General features: G+C 38.2%; 1 protein-coding gene across 1 annotated transcript in view; it reads right to left on the bottom strand.

Moving 5' to 3' along the window:
* Positions 1-12844, bottom strand: part of GIT2 (GIT ArfGAP 2) — a 27097-nt gene extending 14253 nt beyond the window's left edge. Inside the window, exons 1-15 of the mRNA XM_026867337.1 lie at positions 12740-12844; positions 12081-12193; positions 11218-11323; positions 10772-10858; positions 10498-10628; positions 9299-9393; positions 8453-8498; positions 7951-7956; positions 6882-6930; positions 6418-6490; positions 5982-6079; positions 5579-5690; positions 4418-4560; positions 3512-3661; positions 75-323 (exon numbers count right to left, since the gene is read on the bottom strand). Coding sequence (XP_026723138.1) covers positions 75-323; positions 3512-3661; positions 4418-4560; positions 5579-5690; positions 5982-6079; positions 6418-6490; positions 6882-6930; positions 7951-7956; positions 8453-8498; positions 9299-9393; positions 10498-10628; positions 10772-10858; positions 11218-11323; positions 12081-12193 — 1458 coding nt within the window. The 5' untranslated portion in view covers positions 12740-12844. The remainder of the gene's footprint in view (positions 1-74; positions 324-3511; positions 3662-4417; positions 4561-5578; positions 5691-5981; positions 6080-6417; positions 6491-6881; positions 6931-7950; positions 7957-8452; positions 8499-9298; positions 9394-10497; positions 10629-10771; positions 10859-11217; positions 11324-12080; positions 12194-12739) is intronic.

The raw sequence follows: 12844 nt of genomic DNA, 5'->3' as shown, positions 1-12844 counted from the left end.
GGTAAGCCAGTGTAGTTGGAATGGACAGAAAAGCTGAACATAAGAAATGCAGAAGCATCAGCAGTTTTACTTACATGTGGAGGGAAAGGCTGCAGTCTTGTTATGCTTTCTTCTGGGTACGTGACCTCTCCCATGGGGAGGTAGGGTTTCTGACCCGATCCAGTCTCATACATGGACATGGGTCTGCTACCCCGCGCAGACGGTCGCCGCTTTAAAGAAGAATTGTTGGTGGGGTCTGTGTATTCAGAACCACTTTGGACCTGATATATATTGGTTGTGGCCTGTCTTCTGAGGTTGGTATTTTCACTCTGTAGCGTTTGAAGCTGAAAGAAATGTTGAGCAGTGGGACTTTGTTTTTCTAACAGCAAGCGTCAAAAGCAAACTGACTGTACAATACACGCTTGTCAGCTTTACTAGTGAATCGTCACTAGGAGCTGGGGTTTGATTTCATTTTCAAGGTCTACTTGACTTGCTCAGTATAAGCACAGAAACATCTACGTTCCAGGTCTGAAAATACTGATGTGCTGATTTCCAGCACTTTTTGCTGGGATGCAAGCTAAAGGAGATCTTAAAATTGGTTGTTGTAGTTAAAAAACACACAATCCATTTCTTCCAGCCTGGCTGTACTGGCACGTGAATTGTGTCATATAAGGAGGCTGTGGGGGGAAGGACTGCCAACAAAACAGTTTTTCAAGCACAGTAACCCATTTCAGCAGTCAGTACAGGAATTTAAGAGGACTTTTAACATAAGGCCCATGAAATCTGAAAATGCCAGAACTACAGCAGACACCAGAGGCAGCGCAAAGAAAACTAGAGCTTGCTCTGCAAAGCAAGAAGAGAGTTTAGCTTATGAAAATGAAGTATCAGCTACTGCTTTCTAAGAAGCCAACAAGAAATAATTTGAGAGCTTTTTATTATTATGTATTTGATGGATAGTAAAAATGCAACAATTCTGATTTTTTTTTTTTTTGGTGGAGTTACTTGGAATAAGTTTGCTATATTAACACATCATAAAGAAAAGATGTACAAAAAGTCAGTATCAGCAATTCTCTAACAATAATTTATAATATTTTAAAACAGCTGATGGCCTTTTAAACAGGAAATTGCATGTTTACTATTTGCATTTACTTTGCATCATATGAACCTTCAAGAACATTATCCAAAAAAAAAAATATTTTATTTTGCCTAGAGCAATTCCCAGAACCCTAAATCCAATGTGCAGACTTCTATCAAGATGATTTATGCTTTTTCTCCCCACTTTCTGTGTACTCTGGAGTGAGACATCTTAAGATTTGAGGATCAGCCAGGAGCCAAGCTACTACTTTAAAACATTAGAGGCAATTCTAAACTTTGTAGTCTCCTTCTTTCAAACTTCTCCCACATTTTATAAACTTGCTTTTGTTGTAGTTTTAGCTAATGGCTGATGTAAACTCAGACCAAAATCTTAACGACCTATAAGAACCTAAAAAAAAATCCGTAGGCACAAAAAAAGAAATTTTTCCCATGAGAATGCCCATTAAAGTTAACGGAAACATCTTCATTTTTATGTAGGAAGAATCTACTCTAAAGTGGCATTCATCAAGTGCCTCTTCTTTAATTAACATCTTTTGCTTCGGAATTGCCACGCAAAAGTTTAGATACACAGTTGGCTAATACGGTGATACATGCAGTGGATAATTTTTCGCAGTTTATGAACTCCTAAGCCCTTGCTTAGAAAAGAAAAATGAAAAAGACTACTCTTGAATGACTTCTAACGCAATAGATTTGCTGAAGTAGTACAAATACGTTGGTGTCTTGTCACAAAAGACCCAGCAGAGAGTTCCCAGGTTGTACTGAAGTTTCCAGTAGGTCAGAGCTGAGACAGCTGTCACCCTGCCTCCCACCCTGCACTGGCGCAGGGCTGGGTCCATTCCTCGCCCATCTCGGGGCCACTAAACCCCGGGTTAAAGCAGCCCCATGGTTATACACATCATCAGGACATAAAATTAGTGCAACTCATCTCCAGGGTGAACCAGCCCTGCCTATGCCATCTTTCAAAACAAGTTCAGCTGCAGCACAGCAATGATCTCTCTTCTGCTGCATCACATAAATCTACTAGAGTCTCTCATCAATTCATAAACCCTGAAGATTTTTTTTAATCCTAAACAGACTACATCTGTTTAAAGAAACTTAGTAGAAGTGAAAAGTTAATTCAACTGATGCAGAGAAATGCTTAACCAGCACAAGCTGTTAACAGACCAAGGAAACACCCCGAGATCTCTGAGGTTCCTCTCAGTATTCACCATTCCAATAGATGTGGGAGGCCGGACACGACTGTAAGAGAAGGATGGCACTTAACAGAGAGAGAGAGATTCCAATCTGCTGAATCAGCTTGGCCTCAGATGCTACGAGCTCAACAGTTCCCACCACTCACCAAATCACCAGCCTCCCTGCCCCAAAACAACGGGGAAATGAGCTCTCAGCACAGGTTCGCCGCTGCGGGAGCACAGCTTGAGCAGCCTCCGCAGGGAGGGAGCTTTCTGCAGCACTTACTGTGACCCTTGCAGTAATGCCGTTATTTGGAAAACAGGATTTTTAACTCTAGGTAAAGGAATTCATTTGAGGAAGCAGCCAGCCCATGCTAGGCTAGATGACAGACAGGACAGTGAACTCAACACAGACATAAAATTCTCCTTTACCCCACAAAAATCTCTATTTACCAGAACACTGGCAAAGCATTCAACAAACTGTGGATTTGTTTATCTAAGGATTAGAAAGCCTTGCTGCCAAACAGGTTTTTTTTTGAGCTTTAAAGTAAGGATTTTATCAAAAATAGTCAGTTTTCTGTTTACATAAGACTATCTATACACAATAACCCATATTGTAAATGAGGTATTTCTACCTTATCCTCCTCCAGACAAAACCCACACTGAAGGTTTAAAGCAGTAGTTGAGTTTACCCCTATATCTTTTTATGTGCTATTTCCCACGGATTCAAATGCAAGCAAAGAAAGAAATTCTTGGCCTCCTGGTATACAAAAACTTTATATTGTATTGTCATATTCCAGATTATTTTCTACTGCCAAACCGGATTGGAATTTTTTTATTTCCCTTCATTCCAACTAGGCTTATTAATGGAAAAAACCCTAAAACTGGGAAAGTTGGAAGTACATTATATGGATACATGCACACACGTAAGATGTGTGCTAGCACTTACTTTCTCCTTGCTGAAAGCCGCTTATCTTGAAGCAAGACAACGAAAACGTACAAGACTCGCAACAACTGTCTCGCCACTTGGAAAAACTGATGTCAAAGTGAACTGAGCAGATCATCATCACCCCCACAAAAACACATTCCAAAGATCTGCTGCACCCATACATTTAGTCTCATCGGATTCCAAAGCAGCTCCGTTTTAAAATAAGTTCTCTCGCTATGCTGATATTGGGTTATTGCATCCTCAGGTTCAGCAGTTTTATTCTGGTCAAGTTAAAACACATCAAGAAATGAAGGGGTTACACTGTTGTGCCTGTTACCTTTTTCTGCATGATTCTCAGCTCATCGCTCAAGTTGATGTTCACTTTCATTAACTGCTGAATCTTTACCTCAGAAGCCACCAATGCATTTTTAACTTGCATATATTCTTGGGCTGTCACTGGTCCATCTGACAAGTCTGAATCCAGGCTCTGCAAACAGTAAGAGAACAAATACTTACACCCCTGAGAAACAGATTACCAAAGGAAACAAGACAACGAGATTGCAACAGCTTTTCATATACTTAAAGGAATCATGGTTCAAATTAATAAGATCCATTCATTACAAAAATTTTAGTCCAAGCACAAAAACATTTCTCTCAGCATTTCAGTGACACAATAGCATCCATAAGGATTTTTTATTTTTTTTAAAATATGAAATAAAGAACTGGAAAGTCATAAAAGGCAGACTACTAAACATCCAGTGTGCATGTCACCAGGGAAGATTAAACTAGAACTATTAGGTTTACTGCCCCCTTTTTACTATGCTGCATTATTTTCAGGAAAGGTTTAAAACACTCAGTCACTATCGGTCTGCTGTAAATATTTCTTCAGTAGAAAGCAGTAAATATTTGTGAAATACCATAGAATCACTGATTAAGAGTGTTCTGGCAAGTCAAATTATTTCATTGGCGCAATCAGATCTATATCTTAACTCCAGACACGCACAGTGGCACACATTACTTTTCTAGAGGAGCACTTCATTTACAGTATAAATTCCTAAAGTCACAAGACTTAATTCTGTTAAAGTTCACAGACTGAGGCATGATTCTGAAATGAGTTTGAAAACGAAAATATACATTTTCTGATCATTTATGCATGTCAAATCCCCTCACAAGGGGAACGATTCACTGCAGATTACCTTTATAAATAAAATTTGGTGTGTGTATATAAGTATTTCAAACCTACCTTCTGTCTGTTTGATTTAGCTGCATTTGTTTCCAGATCTGTATCTTCATCTGAAGCGACGCTGTCATAATCAGGCTGGTCATTATCCTGACTTTCATTACTATGTTGATTGCTGATTGATTTGAGTATCAGTTCCACGTTTTCTGTGGATCAATATACGCCATTTAACAATGTACCAGTAAGTTTGGAGAAGAAATAGAAGTGCATACTTTAAAGTAATTAAAAAAAAAAAAATCAGAAAAGATCTGAAGCAAGACAATACAAGACGTGTCATAATAAAGTACCACTTGAGTAACCCAGTTCAAAAAAAAAAAAAAAAAAAAAATTATTTACATCCACTTAATAGGTATGGATTATTACTGGCTAAAACAAAAAGACAAAGCCATAAAACTTTGACATTTTCTGTGTTTGTACAAATTAAAGTGATGAGAATCATGCTTTAGCAGCTTAATAAAATTCACGTAAGGGGGAAAAATCCAGAACAGACCACACTGAATAAATGGATGTCAACATTCAACTGAAAAACATAGGCAAAAATTAAAGGTTAGAAAAGGGTTTGTATTTTCTCTCCAGAGGGAGAACTAGTGTTTAGCTATTGTTCCATAACATCACGGCTAGAACTATGGCTCTGTCTGGCTGTTGGCATAGGTATTTGTATTCTTTGATATGTATTGTAATCAAGAAATATAGAAAGTAGACATTTTTAGGCAAATTAGCAATAAGCTCAGGAGTGTCTACATTACAGCAAAGTGCTGTGTGTAGGAGCAGCCAAGAAAGTCAACGTCTAAACCACCAAACATTACCCCAGCCACCAATCAAAAGCAGCATCACTCTGGAACTGTACAGCAGTACTCCGGAAAATTTTGCCAAGTTATCATAAAAATCACAACCCCCATAAAAAGATGCTCCTGAATGGCACATATGCCATTTGGTTGAACTGCATTACAAATACCAACCTTAAAAGGCAAATTTCCTGTACTCAGGCATTATTTTGGTGGCCTAATACATGTTGTCAATAGCCTGCTATCCACATGATCCAGTTCTTATCATTTATGAAATAGTATAAATCTCTTTCTTCATTCATATACTCTTCTGAATGAGGCTACAGTATCATACTGGAAAATTGCACATAGAAGAGCCAACAAGCAAAAATATCCCCACCTTTTGAACCAGTGAGAGGATTCCCCTGTTGTCTCCGTTTGGCATCGCTTAAAATATCTATAACGAGCGTAGCAAATTCATGGGCATTGAATCGAGCCAGCTTCTGTCTTCCCTGAATTACAGAACAATGCAGAAATAAAAGCAGTACATCATGTATTAGATGAACACCCGAGTCCCCAGGTAGAATCAAGACTACAACACTCAGAGTGAGCCAATTGTTTAATCACAAAGTGTGATTTAAATTATCCAGGTGCACACTCCAGGCCAGGGGAAACATGAAACTGTTTTAACCTCTCTCCAAGGAGATGCAACTCTTCTACAGTGATGAAGTACAGTAAAGCAATATTACTTAGAATACCTGGCCTATTAAATATAGTTTTGCAGTATTAAGAAAATTGCATACCTGATTCCTAGTTGAGGAATATTCAGGATTTACGGGAAGAAAAGGGACAACTGTGGTCTCTGTCACAAGAGTGCTATGATTCTGAGTAGCAAGCCAAACTGCTCAGGGAAGAAAAAAAAAAAAAAAAGAGGAAATAACCTTCCTGTACTATTTGACAGCGTTTCTTGTCAGAGAATAAAAGACCACAATTTCAAACACAAACACAATCAATTCAAAGGAAGGCTCTTTTCCCCAGAGGGTTTTCTACTTTGTAAAAAAACCCCAAGATTTTTTCAAGTAACATCACCTTCAGACAATGCAAGACAAAGAAACTACCATTATCAGTAATTACCGAATACAAAAATACTTTAAACAGAACATATGCTTGCACTAGCATCTTGTATGTAAGGTAACAACTCCGATTTATTTCATACGCATTCCAGAAAGCCTCATTCACCTGCATCTGTTTCCCTCCTGTCAACTTCATCGTACACGTCCATGGCAAGTTCTTCAAATAAGTGGTTGCTTAGCTAAGGGTAGAAGAGAGTAATTACAGCTTGAAAATAAACACAACCAGAAAGCTGAAGGCAAGCAGTAACATTTAACATACAGATTTATATAAAATACAAGAAAGCAGGACAAACAGCAAAGTTTAAGGCTCTGAACCGGTGAGACAAACCTACAGACACCACCCCAAACAAGACCAACAAGTATTTGCTCTCTGTCATGGATCTGTCGTCATCTCTGCTCCTCCATTTCTGCCTATTTTCATGTTTTTCTCTGAACTTCTAACTTGCTACAGTGTTGACATTTATTTGTGCAGGAATTAATAGCAGCTGAAGCCAGCTTGAAAGATGAAGTGCAGAGTTTGCCACGTCCAGACAAAGCTGCGTCACACAGCACGCCGGCAGCTTTACTTACAGACTGAAGCTTCTTCTTAGCTGCTTTGGCAAGTTCTGATAAATCTAGACTGCTATGAAAAAAAAAAAAGTGATCATTACATCTACAGCATTTCATAGCCTGCTTATACACAAATTCCACACTGTGATAATTCAATGACTAAAATGTCACTTATTTGAAACTCATCAATCTTTTAGCATTTTTAATATAGTTTTGAACACAATGATCTTACTAATATTGCTAATATACCAACTAGTATAATTCCTAAGCTTTTCTAAACAACAATCTTAAATTTAAAACAAAAGAATCCCCAAAACCCTTTGGAATATCAATACCCACATTTGCATAGCTCAAGAAGCAGCGAAGCTGGAGTGCAACAAAATGCTTTCTGTAAGGAATCGGAACAATACGATCATTCTGACCACAGCTCGAGCCCACAGAAAACACCCAGGATTTGTTCCACTGGACTCTGCAGGAGGTAGGGGACCATCAGGCTGGAAAATGGCTACAGCAACAGGGCCATGCTTAAGATTATTCTGTACTGATTAGTAAATAATCTCTTCTACTGGTTTCCAGCCTTGAACACGAGGCACAAGATGGAAATTGTGCAGTTCAACAGTTTATCATAAGATCACAGACCAGGAAGCTGACAAATTTTGAGTCCATATTTATATCACCCAGGGGAAGACTCCCCTGACCTACAAGGATGGAAGGGCTCAAATAAAACCTCCGTGTGATTAACTGACATCACAGAGTTTGTGTAGCCAGTCACCTCGACGAGAGAAAAAAAAAAAAAAAAAAAAAAAAGGTAAGACAGTCAGGCTGAGCTGCAGGCTCTGCAATCTGAGCAGCATCTTTGAACGTCTCCTCTGCAGGACAACTTCCTTCTCTGTGTATGAGGCAAACAATACCTGCTCTGCAAAATACTATGCCCTGAAAATACACAGTACCTTATCCAATAGCTAAACATGGCAGATCTAAAACAAAAATTACAGATTTTAACGCTATTTTACCAACTACTACTTTAAATAATAGTTTCAGTTTTTCATAGCAATTCTGCAAGCAATAAGTTGAACAATAGTTTACTTACAGCCGTCTTATTTCCAATTGCACAGCAACAAAAGAAACAGGGACGATTAATACTTGGTATGTTTTATACAAGTATGATTTCATTGATTGTAAAGAAAAGTTAAAAGCACTCGGACGATCCAAAGCATAAATATTTTTGGAGAAAAATGCAGCTTCCTTTCAAGCATTAGTTTCAAAACGCTCTATCAGGAAACTAACTCAACTGGTCCTTATATTATTTACAAAATCTGTTTCCCAGGAATTCCCATGGGTGTTCCCTTAATAGAACTGTCTCACCTTCCCCCTGCATTTTAATAAATATAGTAAAAGTCTACAATTTTCTGGTTTTGTTTAAATAACAATATTCTTTCTAGAAAAATAAAAGGTGTCCAAGATTGGTAAGGGTGCACATTAAAAAGTCAGAATGACACCAAGCTTAAAAGTTGTTTCAGAAGGGAAAGGAAACTTAATTATTAAGTTTATTTTTGATGTTTTCAGACAGGCCATGGAAATCAGCAACTTACCTGTCTGCCATCTGAGGTATAACAAAGTGCTGTCCATTTTTATGCTCTAGAGTTGAAAACAAATTGCGCTTTAATAGGTTGTTATTGGACTGTAATTTTCAGTGTTGTCAGGATATACGGCTGGTATTCAGTTTTACTAAAAGACACAGTAATGAGAAACCCAAGAACATACGCAACAGGCAAACAGAATAATCCATCTGGCGTATAATTACTCAGTTTCCAATTATAGGAACCTAGCAAGTCTTAAAAGAAGGTTCCTACCCCAATTTCCTGGTGTTAAAGATTCCAATTACATCCTATCAACTGTACTAAAATTCCGTTTAAAAAAAAAAAGTTCTAACATAGGTGCCTTTATAGCACCTAATGGCTAAAAATTTTTAAGTGTGCTCGTGTTCAAAAGGTACCTTACTTAATTGAATACTCCACTTTAATGAGAAAAATCTATGTAAAAGAGTTCCTACGCTACCTCCTGCAGATTATTCAACATTCACAAAATGTCTGTTCTCCCTGCAATTCACTCCTTGAAGTTAAACAGTACTCATCTGATCTTAAATGTAGGTTTCTCCACGCTTGCAGGGGTGTGCCATTTATAGAACATTTGTGAAAAGACAGAAAGAAACTTAATTTTAAGCTTAAGTATACTTACAATCCTGCATTTTATCTGTATTTTTAAATGCATTATCACAATCTTACAGCTTATACTTTCTTCAGTTCTTCCTACATTATTTACATGATGTTAGTATATTTGACAAATTGCAATAACACTGACACAAACATTATATATCATTGTTTGAACTGTCCTATAATCAACAGATTTCAGAGTGCGTTGTTTTTTTTTCTACTTACCTGGTTTCCTGCCACAGAGATAGAAAGCTAACCTGTCTGTGAGTTCATACTGAATTTCCACCAGGCGCTCTGCCAGGTCATGATGGCCACCTTGTCTGGTTTACACACACACACACACACACACACACACACAAAAAAAAGTGACATTAGTCATTCATTTTGAGACGTACAAAACATTCAAGAAATGGTCAGAGCAAGAGACGTAGTACAAGTCGCCATTCGACACTGCACACGTTTGAGCGTATCAACACAGCACTGACTCACAGCAGGATTTCCAACAGTATGTTCCAATGGGCAAGAAACTATAAGTAAACTTTTATGAACTTCCCAAAAATGAGGCAGTGAAAACTCTGAAAGCCTTTGCCTACTGCTTTGCTCTAGAAAAAAAAACAGATCATACCGGCCATCTTAAACTACAGTTTCTTAGAAATCACCCAACTTCACATTTGATTAATAGCACTGAGAAACAGAAATATTCTGGCATATTGTATTCTGCAAGCAAGTGGATTTATTCAGTCTTCAGATTCCATCTATGGCCTCAATTCAAAAGCAGAGCAATGAGGATTTTTTTATTTACACAAATGTGCAGCTTCTAGTCAATTAGTCATGTCCAATTTTGCATATCAACACAAAAAAATCCTCAACGCTGTGCTGTAAGTCTTGCAGAGCCTCATTACTGCCCAAACAATCAGCAGACACATTCACATTTAATCCTGACACTGACGCTGTCTGCCCGGGGGGAGGCCTAGAGCTTTCCCGAGGGTGCAGCTGATGCAGTGGATGCACATAACAGTTCACTGTCACTAAAAAGCCTGGTTCCACCCCCTGCTCCCGACCCATCTGGGCAGTCCAGACCTTTCCTACAGCAATTCCCTACAGTTAATCTCCACCCCGGTCTACTCAGTTTGCTGAGCTTGCAGAAACTCTTTTCAGATCACTTTTCTGTGAGCTGCTAGATCGGCATAGCCTGTTTCACTGGGATCAGAACTGTTGTCTCAAGCATCCAGGAGAATACAGGCTATGAAATAATGAAAATGCTTATTTATACTCTTTATGCATTTGCTCTTTCTGGAAAAAGTACTTATTAGCATTTAACAGTCAATTATTTTCAGGACAGAAACATATCTAAGCAGGTTTACCATGCGATTTATGAACATCAGTTAATACAGAAAAACATCACAAATGTCAGAGCTTTCTACCTTGCACAGTCAACTGGAGTTTTTCCATTGGAATCTTGCGTGCCGGGATCAGCACCATAAACTGCTAATAATTCTGCTTGTAAAGTCTGTCCTGCCTTAGCAGCAACGTGGAGTGGGGTGTTTCCTTTCTCCTACAAGTTAAGAAAAATAGCTACTTAATCAACAGGTCTGAGTAGAAGATTGAAATATAATGCATTATCAGCTGAAATCAGTATACATATTACAATCAATTCTTACAGTTTGCATCTCAAAATAATGAAAAAAACATTCATACAGGATGAAAGAAGTTGGCTTGAGCTCCCAAGGAGAGCAGTCGCAAACACGTCTCCAGATTCCCTGTCCTTACACTGGAATGGAGTTGCTGAAAAAGAAGCAGAATTGTCCTTAAGACAGTGGCAGTAACTATGATTCAGCATTTGCTTTTTCAGCCGTGCTTTTAGAAATGGGTATGCCAAAATTCTTGGGACAGCTGTTTTGTGTAAATGCTTTTCTCCAAGTTAACCTAAATTGATGCCTCTCAACCATCCACATCTCCAGTATCCATAGATATTACCCAAAACAAGCGGCTTCAAGTTGAAGACACACTATATTTGTTTACGTAATAGTGCTGAAGAACAGCAATAGTTATCTCAAGTCAAAAGCAACTAGTTTAATTCAGTCAGATTTCACTGTTACACACAAGTTGCAGTTTCCGCAGACTGCCAGAAAAAACATACTAACCTTACTGAGATCTTTGGCAGTAACACTGTCATCTTCACGGCATGGCAGGCGATGAACAAATGCTAACATTTGATATTTAGCTCTAATGAATTCTGCTTTATTGGGACTGTAAAGAGACACCCAAGCAACAGAAGGGAAAGAAAATAAATATTAGTGCTTTCACAGTAATACAGACACTCCAGAAAAAGGAAAATTCACAAGTGCAGGTTGCATTAGATCTTTGCATGCTACTACTAGCAAAGGTAGACATGGAAAAATATTTTAATTAAAAAAAAAACAACTCAGCACAGATTGTCTAACTATACAGAGCACGCTTTTGTTACAAACATCAAAGCATCTGCAGACTGTAGGATGTAGTGTTTATTTCTTAAACAGAGCTTAAAATTATGCCAACTGAAGATCTATAGTTACTATATACAGTCATTTACATTTTAAAACAAAGCACCATGTTCAGTGACAGAAATCTCTCAGTTTTGTGGCGGTTTTTCTGTCTGTTTTTTTTTTTTAATTTGACCAAACCCGATCTCCAAGCAGCTCAGTTAACTGAAACACCTGGCATGAGAATTAGAAGTCTATTGATTCAAGTACAAGTAAAGGTCCTCACTTCAAAGCTAGAGGTCAGGAATCAATAGTTTGGAGAATCTAAGAAATGTATTTCCATTTCTGCAATTTATATTTTAAAAATTAATTACTAGAAATTTAAAAAACATTAAAACCGAGTGAACAAGTAACTAGTTTACTCCTGTTTGCTTCCAACAACAAAATATACACAGGTTCCCATGAATACCTTGCTGCCTCTGCCACTGCTGAATAAAAATCATCAAGCTTCTACAAAAATAAACCCCCTGATATTTTCCACTTACTGCACTTTATCCTGCGGGCTAGCCTTGCGCCTTCCACTCATAACAGAGGCAGGGTCCAGCAACGAATGTTCCCATATGGAGTTAGCACCATTATTATACAGTGTCTCAACCATCTGAAATCCAAAATGTATACAAACAGGCAGTAAAGAAATTTTTCTGCTAGCTGCACAAACCGACTAATCAAATATCTGTAATTATTTTCAAGCTGACAGCACATCAACAGGGATTCCTACTGCGTGCCAGCATCCATAGCCTACTGGCATCTCAGAACCACACACGTCTAGGAGGTTATGATGGGGAATGTAGTAAGAACCCCCTTAAAAAAATCTCTACTCTTCCCAACAGCAGATCTTCTGAAAAAGAGAGGCTTGCTATAGATGGAAAACTGAGGTTGAAGCAGATGAGTTGTAGAAGTCAAAGAAAAGTTGAAAGTGACCTTCTAAAACAAAGGTATCGAATTAAAAAGGTGCAGACAATTCTGATTTTAGTGGTCCATCACAGCCAAACAAGAGAAATAAAAGGAGACTAACTTAGATAAAGAAAGCTTAAAAGGACCAGCCCCTCTCAAACAAAAGCTTAGTGATTTAAATTCCATTAAAAACGCTTAAAAAAATTAATATATCCAGTTTAATGAAGGAAGACACAGTTTTACTTTTTACCTGCAGCAGTGTGGGAGGCCATGGCGTATGCTTGAGGTGTCTCACTTGAGAGATGTGACGCCCCAAACTTCGATGGACGCTACAGCACTCGTCACAGATCAGAAT

Source organism: Athene cunicularia, unplaced genomic scaffold (assembly GCF_003259725.1).
Source record: "Athene cunicularia isolate RWA unplaced genomic scaffold, athCun1 SCF_29, whole genome shotgun sequence".
In the NCBI taxonomy this organism is placed as follows: Eukaryota; Metazoa; Chordata; class Aves; order Strigiformes; family Strigidae; genus Athene; species Athene cunicularia.
This window is presented reverse-complemented; position numbering and strand designations above follow the sequence as displayed.